Below are 26,215 nucleotides of genomic sequence, written 5' to 3'. Positions count from 1 at the left end.
CTTCTATCTCTTCCCCCTTCTTTTTTTTTATCCTCACCCGAGGACATTTTTCCATTTTTTGCACAGAGTGGGAGGGAGAGAGAGGGGGAGAGAGAGAGAGAGAGAGAGAGAGAGAGAGAGAGAGAGAGAGAGAGAGAAACATCGACGTGAAAGAGGCACATCGAGTGGCTGCCACCCGCACGACCAACCAGGGCCAGGGACAAACTGCAACCGAGGTACATGCCCTTAGCGGGAACCGAACCCGGGTCTCTCCGGACCGCAGGCCGATGCTCTAACCGCTCAGCCAAACCGGCCAGGGCTCTCTTCCCCCTTCTTAAAAATGAAAATAAAACAATGGATTTTTCATGTCTATGTCTGGGATTTCAGATTTGGCTCTGAATATGTGTTTCAAATCTCATTAATTACAGTATTGACCCCACGAGATACAGTTGCTGATGCAAAGAACATTCTTGTACTCAAAATAATTTGAACAAGGGCAAAGAAGCATTTTATTTACCTTTGTAAACATTAAGAGGACAACAAAATAGAGACGGTTCAGGTAGCTGCTGAGATATTTTAACGGCAATTGATTTGATTACTTAAGCTTTAAGGTTACCATGTATAGGAAGAGTCATGTTTTCACTTTGTATATTTGTAGGATAGCATTCTTGTAAAGGTAACTGACACGAACTTGGCAAGTTCTGAACTAAGACCTTTTAGCATTTTTATTCTTTGTAGATACTAAGACCATATTGTTCTGAATTCTATAACCCACTGTGCAGATCTATAATTTATTTATTTTTTTAAATATCAGAAAATATGCCATTACACAAAGGACTCTTCCATGTAACAAATCTGGGTAAAATACAATCAAATGAATAAATTACAGCAGTAGACAGCAAACAGCCTGTCTTGTTTTCTTTCTTTTTTTTTTTCTCTTTAGGAAACAACAAAATAAACCATGGCTATTTGTGATCTTTTACTGTAAGAACACATGTTGGACATTTTCATGCTATTAACAAATTTGTTGGTTAGAAGAGTAGAAACTAAAGTTCATTGTAAAGATGGCTTGATGCCCACAAGGGTCATCTGCTATATATAGCCACAACCCAAAAATCTCATTCTGAGATGTGATGGTGCCCATTGGCTGTGTTTAGATGGACACTGAGGATCAGAGTTAGGCAGAACTGGTTACATGTAAGCATCACTTAGAGCTTAAAAAATACAGATGCCTGGGGTCCATTCCCAACATTTCTAATTTAGTTAGCCTAATTTATTCTGGTGAGGTCCCAGATCCTGTATTTAAAAACAAACAAAAATCAACAACAACAACAATTCTAATGTGCCACAACTGAGAGTCATGGTTAGAGAATCCCAACACCGGTGGGAGGATACTACCTAATTTGTTTTTAGGTAACAGTACAAAGCCCACTCTTGGTTCTTAATGGAAACCGTACTTTATTCCAGGTGTGAGCAGGAGCATGGATCAGCAGCTGCCAGGAACTCCCTCCTTGACAGCATTCTCTGAGCAGCGTCTTATAGGGAATTTTCTATGGGTGATGGAGTCCTGAATGATAATAATTTTCTGGATTAAAGCCAATGGAAGTAGATAATTAAACAACAAATTACATAATGCTAATCTGAAGGTAGAGGCTGTAAACAGTCGAAACCTTATACATATTTGAGCATGTCTAGCAATTGTTCAAAACAGAGAGAGGTTTACTGGCTCAATGTTACTCTTTGTAGTTCTTCGGTCTATGAATGCCATGTCTCCACTACCAAATAACTGTGGGTCATTAGAAAGAGAAAGGAGAATTTTAAGTTAGAAATGGCAAATTACTTCTTTTGGAAATTAATCAACTAAAGTTATTGTAATTTTTTTCCACTTTCTTTATCCTCACTTCTATTGGCTGAATTTTTGTCCTTTTAATAAAAAAAGCACTTGTATTTTTCTTTTCTTTTCTTTCTTTTCCTCACCCGAGGACATTTTTCCATATTTTGTTCAGATAGAGTGAGGGGGAGAGAGAGAGAGAAACATTGACATGAAAGGGACACGTCGAGTGGTTGCCACCCGCACAACCCAACCAGGGCGGGGGACAAACTGCAACTGAGGTTCGTGCCCTTAGCGGGAACGGAACCCGGGTCTCTCTGGACCGCAGGCCAAGGCTCTAACTGCTGAGCAAAACCGGCCAGGGCGTATTTTTCTTTTATCTTTTGTTACAGTGTCAGCCTCTATTGTTTTGGTCATCTTTTGCTATCATATTCTATGGCTTCTTCATTAATGATCTTTCTTTTATTCTTCTTTCCTATCTTTTTACACTTCACCAGTCCCCCCCCCCTTTTTTTTCATTTTCCTTAACACTAATTCCTCATTTTTCCCCCAGTTTATTTTATTTTATTTATGCTTGGTTGCCCATCCCTTCTCTGATTCTCTCTCATTTTTACTAACTGCCCTTCCTTAACCATCTGTTGATGTTTTATTCCTATCACTTGCTGTCAATGCCCACACAACTCCATTTCTTTCCATTCCATCTATTTCCTTATATTCATATGAATTTTTATGATCCTACTACTAAAAGCTTAAAGCTATATGTGAGGAATAGAGGTACACCTTTCCCCATCTATTTTGTCTCCCCTCCAATAGTTGTTTTATGTTTACTCAATCTTTCCTGATGTTTCCCTCGGTCCGAACACCCACCTGCACCCTCCATCCCTGTCACCAGGTTTGATGCCCATCTATTCTTTCTAAGCCCACTTGCACTCTGATTTACATCCAAGGACCTCCACTAGATAAAAGTAGGGAGTTTTGTGGGGAACCAGGTTGTGTGTGTTTCAGAAACTTTCGCACATTTACTGAAATGAGATGGGATTAGGGGCTTGAATTCAGAAATATACTCTGGCAGCCTTTCAGCTCTGGCTCAGCTTTGCGCACCTTGGAGCCTGGAGCATGGCTGGGGCCTATTTTGATGGACAAGGACAGGAATGTCTTTAAAGGCTTTTTAAGGTCCTTCCCACTGAAGAGGTCAGGATGAGTAGACATCCCCCATCAAGGCTGGAAAACCAGGCCAGGTGGGGATACTGGTGCCTGTTCTCTGCAACAGATCTGGCAGGGGAGCTGCATGATGCGCCACGAGGCTCTGGGTTTAGAGGGATGGGGGTCAGGGGAACACTTGAGGCCTTGGGAGTCACCGGGCCATCTGTGGGAGGCAGGCTTTATCTAAGAGGAGGCAGGCCGGAGGCAGGGTGCTCCCTTGGGGCGCAGGGCGCTGTCCCAGGAGCTAGGCGACGCCACCCCAGCGGCGCCAATGACCTGAGGCGCAGTCACTCCCCAGGAGGGTAGGCGAGTTGCTCCGGGTCGCTCTGCCAGAAGGTCGAGGGAACAGCGCGTGCATCCCTCGCCAGCGGCCCTCAAGGAGCGGGGCGGGGGCGACACCCCAGGGAGGAGGTTGAGGGCGGCAGAGATCAATGCTGGGTACGGGCGCCGGGTCACCGACTGGAGAGGAGCGAGCGAGGAGGCTGGTGGGGGCCTCAAGGGCGGCTGGGACCGTAGGTCTGTCCATGTACTCGGCCGGCGCCCCGAAGTCTGGGGCCGCCACGGCTCCAGCCCTGCCAGCTCCTGCCAGAAACTCCAGGCCGCACTTTCCCCTCCTCCCGGCGCCTTCTCTCCAGTGAGGAGCCGAGCGCGGGCGGCGCGGGGGGAGGGACGGCGACGGAGAGAACAGCCAGTTGTTTAAAATCCTTCTAGAGCAGTTTCTAATTCCCCCCTTGCGCCGGGGTTCGGAGGGGGGAGGGGGGGAAGGAGAGCGGGAGGTGGGAGGGGAGCGGAGAGGGAAGGAGGGAGGGAACCGGGGAGGGAGGGAAGGAGGGAGGAGACTGCCTCTCAGGCTGTAGCTGCCGCCGCGCGCTTTGGAAGGCCGGAGGGAGGGGGAGGCCTGTCAGTCTCGCGCGTTGCCTGGGAGAAGGGGGCGGAGCTTTGGCGTGGAGCGGCCAATAGTGGGGGTGGCTGCGTGGGTCGCCATGGGGACGGGGCTGTTCCCGAGGAGGCTGTGATGGGTTGACAGGTGCGTGACAGTGGGAGCTGCTCTCGGCACAAGCATGTACGGCAAAGGCAAGAGTAACAGCAGCGCCGTCCCGTCCGACAGCCAGGCCCGGGAGAAGTAAGTGTCTCCGCTTCTCACCCACCTCCGCCTGCACACGCGCGCACACACATGCACGCACTCGCGCACTCTCTTGGAGACACACTGATACACAGACACTCTCCGCCCGGGGAGAGCCGGGGGGTGGGCTGGCAGGGGGAGGGGTACGCAAGCTGGGGGCATGCGGTGCGGGGAGCGGCTGTCTCCCAAGAGGTGCTCTCGCGGGGCGGCGGCCGTGGGGGGCTGCTGGCGGGAGGGAGGGAGTGTTGGGGGGCGGCGGCGGTGCTGGTGGCGAGGATGGAAACTTGTTTGGGTGATTGAGGGAAATAACCCGCGGGTTCACATCCTTACAAAGTAACTTTAGAGCTGGGGTCCGGGGCTACTGGGACCCGGAGAGCCGCCGGGGGTTGCGGGGAGGACGGGAAGGGGCAGCTACGTGGAGGAGGGCACGCGGTGGAATCGTGGGTTTTGGAGGGGCGGGCTGGGGTCGGCGGACTGAGCGAGGGGCACCGCAGCGGGGGCCCGTGCGCCGGGGTTCTGGGCGGGGAGTGTCGGGCGAGGCGAGGGCGGCGGTGCGGGCGCGCGGCGGGCGGAAGCCAGGCGCGGAGCGGCCGAGCGGGGCCCCGCGGGGCGCGGAAACGCGCGCGGGGCGCGGAGGGCGTGTGCGGGTGTGGGTCGTTGGGTGGGCGTGGGGGCTTTCCCGGGCCCGCGGAGGGACGCGGCGCTCTGAGCTCCCGACACCTCGCGGAACTGGGGCGGGGGCGGTGGGCGCCAGGGGCGCCTCTGAAGTTTGGGAGTCTGAGAAGGACCGAGTTCCCTGGGAGGAGAAGAGTGCTGGCGAAGAGCGGGATCTGCTGGAGCAGGCTGGCGTTTCTGCCTCTCGCCGCCGACAGAACTCTGCGGCGGCGGCTGGCTAACTTTTTTGGGAGACTTGCTGCTTTCCAAATGTCGGGGGGCTGCGGTTGCCCCGGCAGCGGGCGGGGTGGTGGTCCTGGGGCGCGCGGAGGGGGTGTTGTGTAAGCTTCGGTTACCGGCGCCAGGAGGGTTGTCTGCGGTGGGGAGGGGGCAGTGGTCCGAAAAGGGGTTTTCGGGAAGGGAGAAGCGTAGACGTGGGAAGGAGTTGTGTAGTCGGGGTTATGCGGAGATACAGGTGTTAACTTTGGTGGGAGCCCAGGGGAGGCTGGCGAGAAAAGAACCCCTCCGGGCCCGGGGTGCCACCGTCACGGCACACTGAGAAGCAGGGCTGTTTGCTGCTATTCTTGTGTGCTTGTAACGGTGATTTGGTTGTTACTAAAAATGGGAGTGAATGGTGACTATGACCACTGAGGAAGAACCCCTCTTTTCTGTGCATTAGCTCCGTGATTCCCAGTAACCGCCTCCACACCGAGGGTGAGGCTTACCTTGTCATTGAACGTGCTCTACCTTTCCGAGGAGTTTCAGACGGGAAAAAGTCGGAGAGCATCTCCCAAAAGCTACTTTGGTTACCTTGCGCACAGAAATAGCTGCGTAAATAAAAACCGAATGCGCGAGTTTCCTTCTTTGCTTTAGGCAGTTAATACAGTCTTCTCCTGAAAGTTTCTTCTGCCCTGGGGATGGGAACGTTTCCTAATCTTCGTGTTGGCAGCAACACACACAATCCCCATAGGACTTGGGGGTGGCAGGCCTTGGTGTAGCAAAACAACAACAAAAAAATTAACGGAGAGATGCTGTGTTTTTTTGTTTTTTTTTTCTTTGTTGTTTGTTTTCCCCAGAGGTATTTTCTGAGGAGCTACATCCAGGATCTTATTGCTGTGACAAGGAATGTATAAAAGGCAGCATCATAGCCTGGTTGAGAAATAGCAGTTACTGGAATCAAAGTTTTGAAACAACAGCCTAATTTGTGTGCATTAATCATTTGGTTGTAATATATCTGAAAAAATAAAAGCATTTAGAGAGGAGTGTTTTAATGATTACAGAGCATTTGGATTTCATGTTATTGGGAGTGAAGGAATTGAAATGTGTTGATGCATAATATTTATTTTAAGGGTAGTTGAATTTGAGAATTAAAGTAATTTTAAATTTTAGTTGGACTCCCAGGAATGGCTGAATTTAATCTGTATCCTGATAACTTTGTTAAAGAAATTAGTACCTGAGACAGTTAATGAGGACTTTGGACCTGGTATGTCTGGTCCTTTGTAGCTCTAATTATGTGATTCTTTCATGAAAACAAATAATTGCCACTTTTGCCATCAGATCTACCAAATTGAACACCAAGTAACATCTACTCTTTCTTGTAAGCAAAGTAGTGAAAGTTCTGCTAGATGGTGCTATTTGATTTAAATATATTTCTTCCATTCATTGTAATTGGCTTCAGGAATCCTGGACTGGCTTGCCTTGTGAACTAAATATAGGTGAAGAGGCCACTTTTGGAAAATTGACAATGACTGTTCTGGGTTAATTGTTACATTAATTTCTAGGTGAATATTGTTTGAATCTGAGACAAATATTGAGGTAGATTTTATTTTATAGAATAAACTTAGTTTCATTTTGGTGGGAGAGTTGATCTGACCGATCAGTTTTCCCCTTTATTTTTACTTGGGACTTTAATGGCATTATTCTACAATAATACACTAACTTCTGAAAATAGGAATCTTGAGTTGTCTTTAAAATGGGTGTCACCAGATTTAAACAAATTTTTTTAAGGTGGCAGATTAAAGAGGTTCTTGAGCGAAAAATTATCTTTTAGTAAGTAAATTAGAATTGTTCTGATCTTAAAAATCATAGAAATAATTTGTTTTTCAGTAATAAATATGTACCTATTTACTTTAATAAATACATTCTGAAAAGTGAGTCATTATTATGAATAATGGTGTGCACATAAACTAAATATATTGTTTTTTTAATCTATCATGAAATGCATTTTCTCACATGAATTCAGATCTTGTCAGCACTTGTCAGATCTACCAAACTGAACACCAAGTAACAAGGTAGCTGACAAGTGCTTACCTATGTTATATCTTTGCTTTTTTTCCCCATTAAGTCACCATTAGAATATTTGAAATTAATTTGTAGGTTTTACACAGTTTTCTATAATTTTAGTATACAGTTCTGAACATGAAAATGGGTAGGGAATATAGTCAGTAATATCATAATAACTATGTATGGTGACAGATGATTACCTGACTTATGGGGGGATTACTGCATAAGGTATATAAATGTCTAATTACTATGTTGTACACCTGAAACTAATATAATAGTGTATGTCAACTATAATTAAAAAATAAACTTAAAAAATGGCCAGTAGGTTAATTACTTATTTTATTGTCTTAAAGACCAGACAGATCAAGTCTATACAAAGGTTTGGGTTAGGTTTAATTATAGAGGGAATGATTGAGAATCCTTGGAGGGAGGTGGGACGTTTGTGTAGAAATTTACATTCTGATTCTGTTAGGTCATTTCTCCCTTTAGCAGGCTTTTTTTTGTAGCACACACAATTGTAATTAAGTAACTATGTAATTGGTTGTTTAATATCTAACTAGCCTATTCTAAAATGTAAGTTTCTTGAGGGTAAGGGATGATTAATTCTAATTTCTTCTCTGAGGTATTCTTGATGTTTAGGGTAGTACCTTCATATGTCAAAGCACCAAATCTTTGAGTAAATGAATATTTTAGACTTAAAGGAATTTTTTTTTCAATATGAAAAAAAAAAATCTTTTCACCTCCAAAATAAGGATTTTAAAAGTTTTTGAGTTCCACATTCTGTAGCTTAATTGCATTTCAAAAATAGCCAAACAGTGAAACAGTAATTATTATTTGTCATTCTATGTATCAGCTTCTGTGTTCAGTGCTTTATGTATATTTCTCTACTTCTCCCAATAATTCTGCAAGGTAGTGATTTTTTTCTCAATTAAAGACATAAGGAAAATAACCTGCCCAGGAATGCCCTACTATCTGGGTTTCTTACAAACATGTCTTTAACTTTAGAACCTGTGGTTGACACTGAAAGATACATTTTTTTTTTTTTCTGTATACCAGTTGCCTTCCTGATCTAGGGTAGGATGCTATAGATTTAGGGAACAGCATTTCATAATCAGATATGAGATTTTAAAGATTTGATCAGATATGCAATTTTAACCATTGGTTTAATGATGATGCTTTTACCTTCCACTTTGGTAGATGGCAGATAGATGTATGTGTGGTGTGGGGAAAACACGGAAGTTTTAGGGTTGAAAGTTGGAAGCCTAGATAATGAAGACCTTTTGTTTGTTCAGGTATTTTCTTCTAGGAATTTTGTTTGATCACTAAAACCTTAAAATTAGACAGTATAGTTGTGAACAATTCCTATATGAGAGGTTATTGAACTTTAAGCCACACTGCCACAAAAGAATAACCGTCACCTACAAATTGCTGAGTAGTGATATTTTTTATTAAACTAATTTGATTCTCTAAAATGATGTAATAGCACAGAAAGATGAATCTGCTGTATAGCAAAGTTGAACATACACACATGCCAGAGAGTGACATTACATGAAGTAAACTAGTAAAATACAGAAACCAAAGTACATCTAACAAAGTACATCTAAGAAAAGTAACTTTGGTTTTAAAATTTTGAATCTTTTAGTTGAACATATCAAGAAACATATCACATATCTGCCCATGTTTTGTGGTTACAGAAATGAACATTTAAATACTACTCCATATAAAAGAAAGTTTATTGTATTATTATCTGCCCATATAACTTATTACTACTACTCCATATTTTTTAGTTACCTCCCCCCCATAAAAAATGATAAACCCTCCTTTTTTTCTTCCTTCCTTTCTGAAGGAAGTAAAGTTAAGACAAGTGAAATAATGCAAATTTCTCTAGAAATTTGACCAGCAGTTAACGCAATTCAAGGTTTCTAAAACTAATGAAAGAATATCATTATGGGAATGAAATTTTCTGTATAATAATAAATTGACAGTCTCCTTCCCAGTCTCCAGGATATTTCCTCCAAAATGCTAAACAACTATTGTCTAATATGTCATCTTGGCTGTGAGAGTTTTTTCTTTGGATTGCTGTCTTTTTTTATTATTTTAGAAGGTCGTCTTCCCCCACACCCAGATGAGTTTTTGAAGGAACAAACCTTAAAGAAAAGCAATGTATAAGATGTTAGGAGTTAAATTCTAGCATTTTTTAATGCAGGTATTTATCTTGATTCTTAGAAAAGGTGTTAATATTGTAATGAATTTTTTTCAGTTGTGAAAGAAAAAAAGAAAGAAAGGTTTATTCCCACACGTTAGAGCCAGTTTGCACTATTAAAACCAATTCCAGATGAAAAAATCATTAAATTTTAGTTGCTTTGCAATTGTGGACCAAATGTGTCTTCTATCTTTAGTTACTATGAGAAAATAGAATTATTTTGTTTTGAAATTAAAACATACACTTTGGGGTGGGGGTTGGAATACATAGATTGCATTTTATTAACATTTTACCCCAGTAGTTTAGAGTCGAAAGTAAAATTTGGGGAAAAAACAGTTTGAATTTAAAATCTTTCTTCCATAGGGATCACAACTGTTATGTTAACGTTGGTACATAGCATTGAGGATTAATGTATTGGATTTAAAAGACATGATGCTGCTGGGAATATATTATTTAAAAATATGTATTGAAGATAATTATAATTTTATTGTGGAGTACATGGGACTACTCTCTATTGTGTACATTATTGCTTTGATATTAGATGGGAATTATATGAAAAATTTGCATGCTAGTGACATGTTGGTTAGTAATATGTGAGTCTTTGTAAACATATGCTAAAATATTACTTTTATTAATAACTTGTTTCCCCAAGGAAGGATTTAAAGTAGCATTGGAGCAATAGAATAAGATATATTAGCTAATATCTGAAGAGAGTTTGGAATAAAAAATAAGTGGTTATATTTACATTTTAAACTTTCCTTTTCAGATTTGTATGTATTTTACATATGTAACATCTGTCATGTAAGGTTTTGTTAATGAATGTCTGTAACTTAACATGACTAGGACTGTGAGAGTTATTTTACTATTATATCAAAACTCCATATATTCTACAAAAAGTGATTTGAAGTGTGGTCCACTCATTTAATGTTAGAAAAACAAAGAAATGTTGCCTTCTCTAAACTGTATTCATTGTGTGAGAACTTGAAAAATGGGTGAAAAATGGTCCATCCAGGGAAGGAAAGAGTTTTTCCAGGCAACTTTTCATAGTCCTGTAGCCACCCAAATTTATGGTTGATCATAATAGGTAATGCAGTTTTTGTCAGATTAGGTTAATAGTTAAAGATTTGAAAAGTAGAGCTAATAATGTTTTTGTAATATTGATAGGACCAAAGTTTATCTGTACTCAGAAAAGCCTGAACAGTTCCAGTGCGATGGAGAATTTATATTCTTTGTTCTTTGTCTCTTTTTTATAATGACAGAACAACCCTCATATTTTGCTTTAAGAATTTTGATTATTCTATGTCATGTAGGATTGTAAACAGCTTTTCCAACAGTAATGGCCCGTCATAACATTTTAAATCACAATTTAGCTGGAGTGAGCTTGAACCAATGACCTAGAGGTCTCCTACTTTTGATCTTCTGTATTAATTTTGCTTCATGGCATATCAAACAAGTAGTTTGTCACAGAAAGCAAGATAGAGATGAAGTATAACAGTTTTTTTTTTTTTTCTATTTTAAAATATTTTTTGTAATTGTAGTTATTAATATAGTTTTGATTACTAAAATAGTTTTAATATTTTACTAATATAATCTATGCCATATTAAAATAGTGATGAAACGTTTATGAAGGTAAGAATAGAAGGTAAGATGAAAATTTATATTTTCATCTGTCCAGGTAAGTTAGGAGAAGTTAATGCTAAAAACAGCCTCTTGCCTGAATTAATATGGTTATTTTTCATTAGTGATCTGATTATTTGCCTTGATTCTTCTTTTATTTACCTACTTGAGAAAGAACCAAGAGCTACTGATAGAAGAAAGCTAGGTAAATGAATTATTCTTTCAAAAATAATTTTTAAACAGGATTAAATGATTGTTTTCTTGTAAAATAACAACATCCTAACTACTACATAAAGGACTTGTGTAGTTTTGTCATAGAAGGGTATTGGTTAATAGTAACAATAATGACAATGTTATCATTTGAGTATTTTGTTTATATTTGGCCTTTACTTGCATTGTTTCATTTAATCCTCTCAAGAATCCACTAGACTTTAGATACTATTTTCTGTTACTGTTACAGAAAAAAACAGAGGCTTAGGAGTTTATCATGCTTTTTGGCTGCAGGTATCAGATCAGGAGATAGAAAAGGGCTTAATTGACCAGGATTTAAAAATAAATCTCACATAACAGGATGTCTGGAAGAGATGGTTTCATAGTTGATTTAGTGACTCAAGCACATCCCAGGGTTCAGGATCAGCTTCTCTCCATCCTCATGGTTTCCCTTGCAGGAATGCAACATCCCTGTATCAGATTCCCAGCATCATTTTCCCATACAACCATGTATAAAAGCAGGGAGAAGGACAAAGTTTTTCCTTCTTCATGTCTCTTAATCAGCAAGGAAAACCTTTTTTTGAAGTTGCTTAGCAGATATCTTCTTATTCCTTATTGAAGAGAACTGTCATTCCCTCCCCTAAACCAATTACCAGCAGAGGTAATGGGATTACCATAATTGGTTTAAATCAGTCATCCTTCATGCTCTGGGCTGGAAACATTGCTCCCTTGTACCTGAACTACCTAAACAAAACGGGATATTTGGCAAAGAAGATGTATCTTGAGGATATGGAGAGAATAAAATGGGTCCCTGCTTTAATGAAACTTACTTTCAAGTTTGAAGGAGAAACATATAATAATGAACAAGTAAATAAATGTAGTAGGCAATTTCAGATAGTCATAAGTACTGTAAAAGTAATGAACTAGGGTGATGTAATGTAGAGAGTGACTAGGAGTCTGCATTACAGTGGGTTGTCAGGGAAAGGTTCTTGGAGAAGGAAACCTGAGTAATATTGAAAGAATCAGTTATGAGAAGATTTGGGGTTAGAGCATTTCAGGCAGGTTTAAAGTACCATTGAGGAAACCTCTCGGCATCAGCATAAATTGCTCACGTATATGTAAAATACTGTATGAGTCAAATTTGGAATGAGACACTGTGTTTCCTGGGGCCTGGTTTTGTTCTTTTACTGAGGAATTGGATGATGGGTCTAGTTTATCTGGATTTTCCTAGGTAATAAGGTTGAGTATCTCTTACCTCCCAGACCCCGGGGGCTGCTTGTTCCTAACGAGGACAGTGGAACAGGTGGCTTTCACAATAATGATGATGATAGAAATAGTGAAGATTTATTGAACAGTTGCAGCCTGTTGGGTTCACAAAGGATGGTACAATGGGCAAAAATTTTCCCAAATTGGATTCCACTCCCCTACTCTGTGCTCTCACAGCAACCTCTCCTTTTCCTTTCGTCACATCTGTCATATGTTAATGAATTATTTGTGTGATCTTTTAATGTCTAATTTCCCAATTAGATTGGAAGCTCACTGAGGACAAGAACCATGGTGTTGTCTTCTCCATTGTATTCCCCCTGATTAGCACAGTGCTTGGAATTCAGATTTGTGGAATAAATGAATTAAGGATATAACCTATTATAAGTATTTCACAACAGGATATCACTTTGTCTAGCTCATTTTATCCCCACTATTTCTAATATTTGGTACCATGATCAATATGTAATCTCTAAGAAGTGTTTTCTATAACATAGGCACTTAGTAGTCTTCCTGTGAATTTTAGGACAACAGGTTACCTAGTTGTTTTTCTATGACATATGTGTATATTTTAATATAAATTTCTGTTAGAATAATCTTTTCTTTATGTCTTAACAAGTTTAATAGTAAATGGAATTGTGCTTTAAGGTATTTTAATGTGCTTTATCTTATTTAAATGTCACAATGATTCTGTGAGGTAGGTGATAATTCCCAATGACTGAGATATATTAATGGAAGTAGACTTACCCAAAGAGGGTAGTCTAGAATACTATGTGGAAGAGCTGAGTGATATTAAGGTTTTTTTGGTTCCAAGGTCAGTGTTTCTTTCATTATACTACAGTTTCCTCTTTTGAAATGAGAGATTCATGTATATTAAGAAGGCTTAGGTATAGATTTGATTTAACAGAGAATCATGGATTAGATGAGAGTTAAAAGTTTATGCCAATACTTTGATTAAATGGAAAATAATGTATAGTGTCAATTAAACACAATCGTATACAATTACTTAACTCCAAAAGTGCTATATCATAAGTGAAATCTGATTTTTATTTGAAATTCTTGTGCTTTTGTTAGGTAAGTTGATTGGTTTGGGACTTGGGCTAGTTTTGATGTTTAATTTGTGAAGGCTCAGACTACTTTTGATCAATGAACTCGTCTCTATTCTTCTACCAGTTCGCTTCAATTTGGAGAGTTGGGATAGGGGTAGGGAAAGGGAAGGTTTTTTTTTTCCCTTTTGTGCCTCTTTCCAATATAGAAGGGAAAGTCTCTTGATATGAATTATTGATAGAATTTTTCTTCTTACTTTTGATTTTACAATGGTAAAATATATAACAGAATTTATCATTGTAACCATTTTGGTGTGTACATTTCGGTGGCATTAAGTACATATACATTATTGTGCAATCATCCACATCTGTCCCTAGAACTTTGTCATCTTCCCAGACTGAACTTCTTTACCCATTAAATAATAACTCCCCATTTCCCTTTCCCCCAGCCCTGGGCAACTGCCATTTTCTGTCTCAACAAATTTGACTATTCTAGGTACCTTGTATAAATGGAATTATACAGTATTTGTCTTTCTGTGTTTGGCTTCATTTCCGTCTTAATCCCACTAGCAACTTTATATGGCTCCACTGCCCACCTAAACTATTTTGCCTCAGTGTATTTCATTGCTTAATGTGAGATAAAATTAATGGGAGTTGTGAGGCTGGGGAATGGGAGGGGAATGCTTGGATAGTTCCATTTTTAGTTGAGGTGAGAGGCAATAGAGAAGAGGGAGGTTAAGGAAAAGGGTTAAGGAAAACATTTACAGCTGCTAATTACAGCAGAATTACAGCAACCAAAAATGCTCCGCAAATAGCTCCAATTTTTTTAGCTGGTATCTGAGGTTTAAGAACTTGGATGTAACACTTGTCAGAGAGGGACATGCCTGTCAGAAGCTCAGGTTATTGTTTCAGGTAGAGTTGTTTCTTCCTTCTTTCTATATTGGGAGGCAAAGGAACTTGGCATAAATTCCTTCACTTGTTAAATTTTAGAGTCAGACATAAATAGGAGTTTGTAACTCTAGGGGAAAAAACTTTCTCTTTTAATTGCGAGTCTCCTCTACTTATTGTTTCTTCCTACCAACATATGGCCTATTATTGTTTTTTTTTTTATTGTTTGTTTTTGGACTAGGGCATCTGGAAAGTTCCATGTGGTCCAGGAGCAATAGTACCACCATATTGAGTCTATTACATCGTCATTTCTGTAGTACTATTAGAAAAAATAGAAACAATTCCTTTGTTTTACTTTCTCATGTATCATATGCCATTTGTTGTCTATAATTGGATTAAAATTAAGTGGTGCTTATACTTTGTCAATGCATTTAAGCAATAGCTATTATTAGGAAGCTATGAAAGGTGTTTCCGTAAGCATTTTAAACCCTAAATTAAACTTAGAGACTGATATTATTCTTTTATTTAGCAATACAGTAATGGAAAAACTTGAATATGGTTTCTTAGCATAAAATACACTACACACGCACACACACACATTTATGTGTATATATTGGGAATAGTTTTCAGGTAGTTTATCCTGGGGAGTGAACTAATTCATTTTGAATTCAGATTGGTATTGGGTCAATTATACAAGTGAGTTGGACTTAGAAATCAGTTCGGGGCTAGAAAGAGTGGGGTATAGGCATGTTTTTATTAAAACATGAAAGGCTGTTGATGCTTTTCTGTAAGATGAAGACATCATTAACAAGAGAACTCATAGCAAGCACTGGCAAAAATGCTGCTACTTGACAAAGTGTTTGTGTTTGTATTAGTCAGATCCTCAGCCAGATAGCTTCCTTAAAATCATAACTGAAGAGAGTTTAATGAAGGTATGTGTAGGATAAACACCAACAACGGATGGAGGAACACCCAGGAATAAACAACAGCGGAAGCATTACCTGCCGTAGATCTGAGGGAGAAAAGGGAAAGGGCAGTTACCAGGATCCAGTGAGCGCCATGGTCATTGCAGAAATGTCACCCTCCTGGAGCTGTGGTTTTATGAAGAGGACCACAGACACTGTGAAACTCACTGGAGACAGGCTGGGGGCCTAGCAGGGAGGGAGCCTCTTTCTTTCCTGCCCTCTCACCAACCAGCTACAGCCCCCTTTCTGTATAACTCAACTGGGAGCCCGAGGGCAAAGGAGCCAGGATGACATACTCTGCGGCTGCAGCTCGGCCTCCCAGGTCTCAGCAGGCGAAGGGTTGAGAGTACATCTGGCAGGGCTAATGGAGAATATCTAGGGAAATATTGTTTTAATGTTTAAAAAATTCGAAACAAGTCCTCTGCTTCTTTGTATAGAATGGCTTGAGAAAATAGAGCTTTTTAAAAGTTGGCTTTTGTCAAAATAGCATTTAAAATTGATTTAAAAACACAACTATTTTATGATAGTATACATTTGTATGTACTTTATGAGGTGAGGATACTCCTGCTTTCTGCTGTCTTATTCCTTTATTCATTTAAGAAATATTAACTGTCTCTCTGATGTCCACCTTGGTTGAGCCCTCTTGAGCCAAGATATGAATAGCACAGCAGTCTCTGCCCACCAGGAGCTCCAGAAGGGGCTCACTATCAGTGATTAACACCCTGGCTAACCAAGCCCTATAATGGTACGCAGAAAGTGTATGGGAGCTCAGAAAAAGGGCACTGAATCCAGCCTAGGGCTATGATAGTCTCTTGAGGCATTTCTAAGAGGATATTTATGAAATGAGGAATAAGACGTAGCCAAATTGGGGGTGGGGGCGAGTGAAGAGTATTCTAGGGAGAGAAACATACAGAAACATGGAGGCATTAAAGAGTATGGCATTTATGGTGAACTGCAAGAAAGTTGGCATGGCTGGATGTGCTGTAAGGGATAAATCCGGCAAGTTAAATAGGAGCTATTTCGAGAATGACCTTGGGTGACAGCTTGACCTGGGAGAGAAGCAATTTTAAGTAGAAAGTGACATCTTCTCAGGTGCAGTCTAGAAGAATCAGCCTAGAAGTAATATGGAGAGGAAAGGGAGAGAGAGATGTGAGAAAGCTCTTGAAATAAATTACTGTAGTAATATATCACTTTTTCTACACCACTGGTGGACTAGTGGATGTCGTAGGATGTAGAGTACAGGTGATTTGGCCTAAATGTGAAAATTAGGATTTGTAAGATGGCTGTAATTGTGGGTAGAAGTTTCAGTCATAGACTTCAAGGTATTACAGAGGAAAAACAGATAGATGTAAGGAGGAATATGATGAGTTCAAACCTTGAGAAGGGAGCACTTTGGGAGGAAATTCAATATGTGGTTTTTGAGCTGGGGTGTGGAGGAAGTGTGTCTGGTCTGGAGATAACAGAATTGAGAAAGGATGGGGGAAGAGAAATAACATTTGTAAGCTTAAGGTACCTGTGTGCCAGGCACCTTATTTGTATTTTACTTTATTCTTTACAGTGCTGTGAAGTAGATATTATCATCTGCATTTTAATGATATCATCTCCATTTTAATGATGAGAAAACTAAAGCTTTAATAGGGTAAGTAATTTGGTCAAGTAACACATGTCAAACCTGGAATCTGAACTGAGGTTTAGCTCATTCTTTCTCTCTTTTTAAAAAATAACTTGCCCTGGCTGGTGTGACTCTGTTGGTTGGAGCATTGTCCTGTACATTGAAAGGTGGCAGGTTCGCTTCCCAGTCAGGGCACATACCCAGGTTATGGGTTTGATCCCTGGTTTGTGTGTGTACAGGAGGCAACTGATGAATGTCTCTCTCTCACATCAGTGTTTATCCCCCTCTTGCTCTACCTTCCTCTCTCTAAAAATCAGTGAAAAACACATCCTTGGGTGAGGATTTAAAAAAAAAAAATTAAAGAATCCTAATGTAAAAAAAAACTTTATTGAAGTATGACATTTATACAAAAAAGTGTACATATTATAAGAAATAGACTGATGAATTTTCATGAACTGAACACATCAATGTAACCAAGCACCAACACCAAGAAAAAGAACATTACCAACCCTCCAGAAGCTGCACACGTGATGTCTCCCTACTGCCCCAACTTTTAACAGCATAGATTAGTCTAGCTTGTGTCACCCTTTCTATGTGGACCATTTTTCTTTGCTTGTCTATCATTTGAAGCCCTGAGATGCTAGTGACGTCATCTTAATGGGAATGCATGTCAAGGGAGAAACTGAAGAGATAAAGATGGGACTTTGGGGAATACGTAAGGGGTAGGTGGAAAAAGAATTTGAGATTAAGACTGAAAAGGAACACTAGGGGGATACACGATGGAAACTTATAAGGAATTGGCATCTCAGAAGTTAAGGAAGGGCACTTTTTAGACTACAAGATCATCTGTGACCTTGGGGAGAACAGTTTCAGTGGTGTGAACCCAAGATAACGTGCAGTGCTCTTAGGAGTTGACTATCAGGCAAGGAAGTGGAGATATCAAATGTAGACAGCCTGCACTTATGAAAGAAGCAGAGAGAAAAGACTTACTAGAAGAGGATATAGATTTTTTACTTGGGTAATTTTGAGTGAAGTGGGGCATTAGTTGGGAAACACCGTTTGGTTTTATCATCTAGTAGAGGTTTTGTCAATTACTTGAACCACTTTTTTAAAAAAGTTAATTACTAGAATGCTCTACGGGACTTGGAAGGGAAAAAGAAGGCAGTAGGTAAAGTAGTTTTAGCTTTAGTAGATGGGCGTAGAAATGACTGAGTAGGTGAATTTTTAAAAATATGTTTTTATTGATTTTTTTAGAGAGAGGAAGGGAGAAAGAGATAGAAATATTGATGTGAGAAACATTGATTGGCTGCTTCCTGCACGCCCTCTACTGGGGATGCAGCCCTCAACTCGGGCATGTGCCCTGACGGAATCCAACAGGGACCTCTCAGTCCATGGGACGATGCTCAGTCCACTGAGCCAAAAGGGCCAGGCAAGTATGTGAATTTTTAAAAAATATTTTTAGGATGAGGTGAGATACTTTGATGGGGTTATATTGCTAGCTTTTGTCAACTGATTTTTAAAAGCTTTTTTGACTCAGGAGATTGGAATAAAGGGGACATTTTCAGGTGATGACTTGGAAATGACTTTGGAATAGTTGAAAAACTTAACAGCTGCCTACTGTGGCTACCAATCAGGAAACTATAACTTAAAGCAAAATTTGGTGGGAAAGTATTTTTAAAATCTCTCCTGGTTAGCATTCTTATTCCTTCCTGTATCTATAAATTTCCTTTCTAGTTTTTAAATTGGTGGAAGGGACAAATGATGATACTTGTTTAAAACCCTTTTTTATAATGCAAAATAGTACTCTTAAAATATTTGCTATAAAGTTCATACTGTTAGATTCTTTTTATATACAACTCTAGAAGGTGTAAACTAATTTTTGTTAACAGAAAGTAGATCAGTGGTTGCCTGGAGGCAGAGGTTGGGGTCGGGAGAGAAAGGGTTGGGAAGGAGAGATTACAAAAGCTTTGGGGGTGATGGATTTGTTCATTATCTTGGTTGTGATGATGATTTCATGGGTGTATACACATTTTGAAATGTATCAAAGTTCACACACTAATATGTGCAGTGTACTACATGTTTATAAAGCTATTCTCTAAGCAGGGAAGTGACTTGATCAGTTTTAAGTTCTACCATCTTGAAAACAAGAGACAAGTCATCTGAGGTGTTAAAAAAAATGCCAGTTTCATTTTACCCAGATGTAATAAAGCACAGATGGATTGATAAATAATTATTTATAATAGGATAAGCTTAAGCTCAGAGGAAAGCAAATAGACATAAAAATGATACAAAGTATGGTTTATTATTGATGTTCGATTTTTATATAATGTTTTAAAATAAAATGTTTGCCCTGTCAATAGGGAAGTTTACATGTTGTGAATTATCTTTTAAAAAACACAAATTCCTGCCCTGGCCAGTTTGGCTCAGCGGTTAGAGCGTTGACCTGTGCTTCAGAGAAACCCGGGTTCGGTTTCTGCTGGGGGCGTGTACCTCGAGTGTGGTTTGTCCCCGGCCTTCCCATGTCGATGTTTCTCTCTCTCTCTCTCTCTCTCTCCCTCCCTCCCTCCTTCCCTCTCTATCTGAACAAAAAATGGAAAAATGTCCTCAGGTTAGGATAAAAAACAAAAACAAATAAAAAACACTAATTCCTGCCCTGGCCAGTTTGGCTCAGCGGTTAGAGCGTCGGCCTGCAGTCCGGAGAGACCCGGGTTCGGTTCCCGCTAAGGGCACGTACTTCGGTTGCAGTTTGTCCCCGGCCCTGGTTGGTCGTGCGGGTGGCAGCCACTCGATGTGTCCCTTTCACATCGATGTTTCTCTCTCTCTCTCTGTTCCTCTCTCTCCCTCCCACTCTATCTGTACAAAAAATGGAAAAATGTCCTCAGGTTAGGATAAAAAACAAAAACAAATAAAAAACACTAATTCCTTATTATTATTTATTGAAAAGTATATTTGAATTAAAACATTTTAAAGTTTAAGTTAGAATGAGTCCTACATAACATATCATTAATAGCATATTTGCCCTTTACATAAATCTCATGACTGTTTTATTAGAGCTTTGAAATGCAACTGACAAGATTAGGGCTGTTATTTATTTTTTGTTATATAGTTATAAAAGACACAATAAATTTAGTTTTGTCATATTTAATATAATTTGCAACATCTAACATGAGATGAGTTAACTGAAGTTTGCAATCATTGCTGTACTAAACAAAATTCATTAAGTACTTTTATTTGATCATTAATTTAGTACGTTTATATTCATTTAAAATTTTCAATGAGGAGCATGTGCAGGTCAATTTGATTTTTCTGTTGGGGACTTGAATAAAGTGGCGTTTATTTGAAAAAAATCTTCCAAGAAGGGCAATGGTCTTGATATCAACTGTAAAATAACCAGTTATTGATTGGAGAGGCATTGATGGTACTGCTTAAGAATGTATCATACCATCTTTAAATGCTTTCCTTATAAATACTTCTTAAATATAGAAAAATCTTTCTACTTAACAAATTCATGAGGCTTTATAAATCCATTTTCCTTTGCTGGCCAGTTGTCTATGTGGTACGTACTGAGAATTTGTTTTTGTCATGGATATATTTCTCATCTATTTTGCTTGTCTTTTTGGCAAGGCTAGGAGCTTTGGAATGTATACAAATTATGTATGTTTTATAGTAGCCTACTGTCATTTAGAATAAAGTTGAGCGCAGGAGATATTTGTGTGAAACTGAAAACAAAAATCAAGATGAAAAATATTTTAGGTTTATCAGCCCTTTGAAGTATTAAAGATTGCATAGCGATACTGTATGTTGTCTATTTGATCACTAATATGGAAGTAAAACAACAAATTAAACAATAACTTTTTTATAAGAGATAAAGAAATAGGTACAGGTTGATATTAATTTTCATATCATCTACCAACTCATTTAAGTAGCTTTAACCCAAATAAAATAAAGGGTCTTAACTCTCAACTCTGATAAAAAAAAAATCATCCTTTTGTCCAGGTACTGTGATACAGTGTATTTGAATTCTGATGGCTCAGTGGTTACATTTGCTTTTTTCAGATAATTGCATTACTGATGACGTTTTCTAAATGTTCAGACTTAACTTTCTTTTTACAGGGCAGAGAATAGTTTCATGTCATTTTTTTTTAGTTTCACCTGAGGATATGTTTATTGATTTGAGAGAGAGAGAGGAATGGGTGGGGGAGGCAAGAAAGAAACATGAATGTAAGAGAGAAACATGATCAGTTTGCCTCCCATACACACCCTGGCCGAGGATCGAACCCGAAACCTTTCAGTGTATTGGACTATGCTTCAAAAACGAGCCCCACGGCCAGGGCTCTCTCTTTCTTTTTTAAAAATAATTTTTATCTATTTATTGATTTTGAGAGAGACAGAGAAACATCGATTTGTTGTTCCACTTATTTATGCATTCATTGGTTGATTCTTGTATGTGCCCTGACCAGGGATTGAACCCACATCCTTGGCATATTGGGTTGACACTCTAACCAACTGAGTTACTTGCCCAGGGCTAGTTCTATAGCTTTTTAAATGTATGAAAATTTAACTAGTTTAAGCACTATTTAGTGTTCTGGGCCATTCTCAGCCAAAAATAGCCACGATGACAGGCTTATGGGAGATCTTTCAGTTTCCTAAATTCCATTGCTACAGGCAGGTGCTGTCTAATTGTGACATTTGGCCAGATCAAGGTGAGCTAATATAGAAAGAAAATAGGAATCAGTGAAATCTAGGGTTAATAATTCCTTTGATTTCCTAACAGACATAATCTGTCAACAAGTTGGAGGACTATAAAGGACAATTCTTGGGCCTGTTTGATATGAAATAATCTAATCTAGGTAGATTATAATAAATTCACATTATATGAGATATATAGCTTATCAGTGAGAGTACTTCAGTTTTAAGTCTAATGAGTTTCCACCTGTGTGGCTGTAATGGGGGTTTCTGACCCTTTGTTTTCCAGCTGTTGATGTATTGATGGGAATCCCTACACCATAACTTACTATGACTAAGGGAGACTCATTTTTCTGATGTTCGAAAGTTATGGGAGCCCTCTCCGTTTCAGATACGGAGTGGGAGGGAGAGAGTGAAGAAGAGAGAGAGAGAAACATCAATGTGAGAGAGAGACATCTATTGGTTGCCTCCTGCACGACCCCCACCAGGGCCTGGGACCAAACCACAACCAAGGTACACACCCTTGACCGGAATCTAACCCACAGCTCTTTGGTCCGCGGGCCGACACTAACTGCTGAGCCAAACCGGCTGGGGTCCCACTCTATATCTTTATTACTATATGACTTGTTTTCTTCTCTGGCTGACTTTCAAGTTATACTTTTCATTCAGTGGAATCCTGAAATCGTTGGGCCTTCATTTATTCTTTTTCTGTTGATGATTGATAGTATTTTATGTTGCTGATTGACATTTAAATGAGCTTAATAAGACCTGTGTCTATTATTGGGGGATACTAGTCATATTTGTTTTGCCTGACAATGAAGGCTACAATATTAACAAGTCTACTAGAATATTTTACAAATTTAAATCTTTTTAAATTATCCAAGTTGAAGAATCTTATAATTTGAAATTACTTTTTAAGATTTTTTTCTTATCAATGATGAAAGAATTATTCAGTAGTTGAATGGGTCTTGAATGTGCTGTTTTCTAAGTCTCTAAAATGACAAGAGATCACTTCTCCAGCAATTCAACAGGCTACTACAATAGCTGAGGAGAGGGGTATCTTTTTTATGCTTACTAGAAAGGGCATACAACACTGTATTTTAGTATCTGCACAAAACTCAATTTTTCCTGTACTTAGGGTTTCTTCTGTACGAACCACTCAAAGTAACCAGGCTGTGCAAAGCTGTATACCTCATATAAAAGCAGCATTCGGGTTGCTATTTTCTTTTCATTCATTTGCATATATAATTTATTGTACCTATAAAAAGGGAAGTTCTTATAAAAAGCAACAAAACAGGAAAACAAGCAAGTTATCATTTCTTCTGGTAGATTACAATTCAGTTTAGTTCAAAAAATGATTTTATGGATTCCATTTAATCTTTCTAGAGTTTTGATGGTAAGTGGAAGATATAACAGCAAACTATTTTATTTAACATCTTAAAAACATTATTTACCAGGTGCTAAGAGCAAATTTACAGAGTACTTTGGTGTAACTATTTATTGCATGTGTTGAATTTCAGGCTGTAAAATTATTATTACTTCATTTCAGTAATTTTTAATGTATATTTATGTTGAAGTATTTATCCATACTATGGGTCATGGATTACCACTTTGAAAAAAGGGAAGTATAGTTTTCATATTTAAAAACTGAGAAAAAAGAGTTAAGAAGAGCCAGGCCGGTGTGGCTCTGTGGTTAAGCATCGACTCATGCACCAAGAGGTCGCTGGTTCGATTCCCAGTCAGGGCACATGCCCAGGTTGTGGGCCAAATCCCTAGGAGGGGATGTGTAGGAGGTGGCCAGTAGATGTACTCTCTCATCAATGTTTCTGTCTCTCTCTCCCTCTCCCTTCCTCTCTCAAAATCAATATAGGAAGAAAAAAAAAGAAATGGAAGACCCAGATGGCTTAATATCTATGCCATTTATTTTTGTATGTTTTAGTTTCTAAAATAAATTTGTATTATAATGCTGATTGAGTATGCGTTTCTTGTTTTGATGTAGGCTTTTAAGGTCTAGTATTAAGATTTTCTAATTCACACAAGTGGTCGATACCAGAGATTACCTTGATTTGACGTAAGACATCAAATCAAAGACCATCTTTTGAAGCCACTTTTGAGGCTTTGAAATTCGATGTTCCATTGCACTGCAGAGTTAAAACAGCATTTTTTGTCCCTTGACCTGATAATTGAAATGAAGATAGACCTTTCTAGTTCTCCCTTTAAGTTAATGTTATAATATAAGAAAATTCAATTTGAGTTTTATCTTGTCACCCTCCTAAGTCACACACAACCAACAGGGAGAAACAAAGTTTTGGGTACTAACCCTACAACGTTATCTACAAATAAATGGTTTATTGTTCTTAAGGGAAAGGAAAAGGAGTATAGTCTAACTTGGATGATGATCTCTTCTGTAGATGTGTCAAAACCTGGAAATTGAAAAAAAAAATCATATTGAACTCTATTTGGATAAGGTAGTTGACTTTCTATTTTTTAAGATTCTTTACTGGAATGGTTACTGGAACACTTGAAATGGATAAGCATTTTTGCCTGAAGCTTCTTAAGGCAGCCAGGAAATCTTTCTTCTTTACTTGGCATAAGTAAAGATACTTTTCCATAGGATATTGCCAAAGATTCATTTGACTTGGCAATCACATGGACTGTTTTGTGATTATTTCTTGAGGGCAGTAATTCTCTATGAAAATATTAGTCATTATTCTTTAAACCTGTGGTCATCTACAAAAGATAAAGAGTTAATGTATAATTTTTTAAATTACTATTAACATATTTGAATGACCCAAGGAACCTAGGATGTTAAACTGATGACTTCATTCATCACATTGCAGTCTCGGTGAGGTAGATGTTGTACTCTATTTTATAGACAAAGAGTCTGAAGCAAAAGCAGTTAGACTTAAGGTCCTACATTTCAATATTTATAGAATCCATCTTTGAACCCATTGAACATTTATTTTTTAATGGGTACAGGGTTTCACTTTTACCATGTGAAAAAATTCTGGGGATTTGTTTCACAACAGCGTGAATATATTTAACACTACTGAACTGTACACTTGAAAATGGTTAAGATGGTAAATTGTATGGTTTTTACCACAATAAAAATTATACTAAAAATGATTATCCTTTAATTTACATATTGAATATATGTTCATAAAGAATAACAGGAGATAAAATGTTCATTTTATAATCCAAAATGAAACTTCTGAAATTTTACCTCTTTAGCTTTAGACTGAGCTTTCTTTCCTCACTATGAGATTGTATTTATTTTTTAAAAATCTAGTCAGTGATGTAAAGTAAAAAGGTAACATATAAATCAAAATTATGTTAGCAGGGAATAAGTGTAAGTTTGACTCTCTGAGAATTTTACTTTTCAGTAGAGATAAACTCAAGTAAGCCTGCAAATTTTTAGAGTTATGTATGTGTTTTTGACTAGGTGAAAATTTCTTTTAAAAATACAGTGAATCTGTAGTGGCTTTTCAGCAATGAGAGTAAAGCATTTGTTATAAAAGTAGAATAAAATGTGTGTATTTGACACTAATTACATATTTTGGTGATGCCTTTTCATGTAACAGGATAGAAATACAACTTCTCACTTAATGAAAAACAACTAATCACTGAAAAAAAAGCCAGTGTTTTTTTCTGTCTTCCCCTGTGTCTGTGAAGATTTATTTTATGTACCTATATTTTTTTAAATTATTACTATTTATTTCGTCTTTTAGATTAAAAAGTGAGATTGATAATATCAGGTTAATCATTTAGAGTTAGGTTTTTTAAATTAAGACTTTATCTATCCCACCAGCAGTGTACTAGAGTCAGACTGGTGCAGCCACTATGGAAAATAATATGGTGTTACCTCAAAAAATTGAAAATTGAACTTCCATTTGACCTAGTGATCCCACTGCTGGGAATATACCCTAAGAAGCCTGAAACACCAATCAGAAAGAATATATGTACCCCCATGTTTGTAGCAGCACTATTTACAATAGCTAAGATCTGGAAACAGCCCAAGTGTCCATCAGTAGACGAATGGATAAAAAAGCTGTGGTACATATACACAATGGAGTACTATGCAGCTGTAAGAAAGAAAGATCTCTTATCCTTTGAGATGACATGGAGGGACCTGGAAAGTACTATCCTAAGCAAAACAAGCCAAACAGAGAAAGACAAATATCATATGATCTCACTTATTTATGGAATATAATGAACATAACAGTCTGAGGAATGGGATAGTCCCAGAGACGTGGAAGTGGGGTACAGACTGACAATCCCCAGAAGAGGGGGTGGTGGGGGAGAGATAAACCACAGAACTTATATGCATGCATGCATGAACAATGGACGTGGATAACAAAGCTGGGGACAGGGCAGGGAGGGAGGGGGAGGGGGGAATCAGTGGGAAAAAGAAACATCTGTAACAAAAATAAATTAATTGATTAAATAAAAAAAGACTATCTATCTATCTATCTATCTATCTATCTATCTATCTATCTAATCATCTTTTCCGTTAGTGTAGAGGGCTGAGTTAATAATACCCCTCAGTTAATGGCACAGGTTCATGTCAGGCCTTTCTGTTTATTTCACATTCATTCACTCATTTATTTATTTTTATCTACTTCCATTTGCCATTTATACAACCTCCAGCCCCA

The 26,215-nt window shown here is 38.7% G+C and overlaps 1 protein-coding gene across 8 annotated transcripts in view; it reads left to right on the top strand.

Annotated features, from left to right (window-relative positions):
• Nucleotides 1–4,013: 4,013 nt before the first annotated feature.
• The window catches only part of SSBP2 (single stranded DNA binding protein 2), a 257,653-nt gene continuing 235,451 nt past the window's right edge, over nucleotides 4,014–26,215 (top strand). For 2 of the 8 annotated variants that reach the window (XM_036280734.1, XM_036280729.1), the window contains exon 1: nucleotides 4,014–4,136. In XM_036280734.1, the coding sequence (XP_036136627.1) occupies nucleotides 4,075–4,136 (62 nt within the window). In that variant the 5' untranslated portion in view covers nucleotides 4,014–4,074. Of the gene's footprint in view, nucleotides 4,137–16,823; nucleotides 16,905–25,144; nucleotides 25,247–26,215 lie in introns of those variants that run through there. The other 6 variants (XM_036280737.1, XM_036280742.1, XM_036280741.1 and 3 more) reach the window with 6 other exon arrangements.

This window comes from Molossus molossus, unplaced genomic scaffold (genome assembly GCF_014108415.1).
Source record: "Molossus molossus isolate mMolMol1 unplaced genomic scaffold, mMolMol1.p scaffold_m16_p_3, whole genome shotgun sequence".
NCBI lineage: Eukaryota > Metazoa > Chordata > Mammalia > Chiroptera > Molossidae > Molossus > Molossus molossus.
The sequence above is the reverse complement of the archived record's forward strand: the minus strand, read 5'-3'. Positions and strand labels throughout refer to the sequence as shown.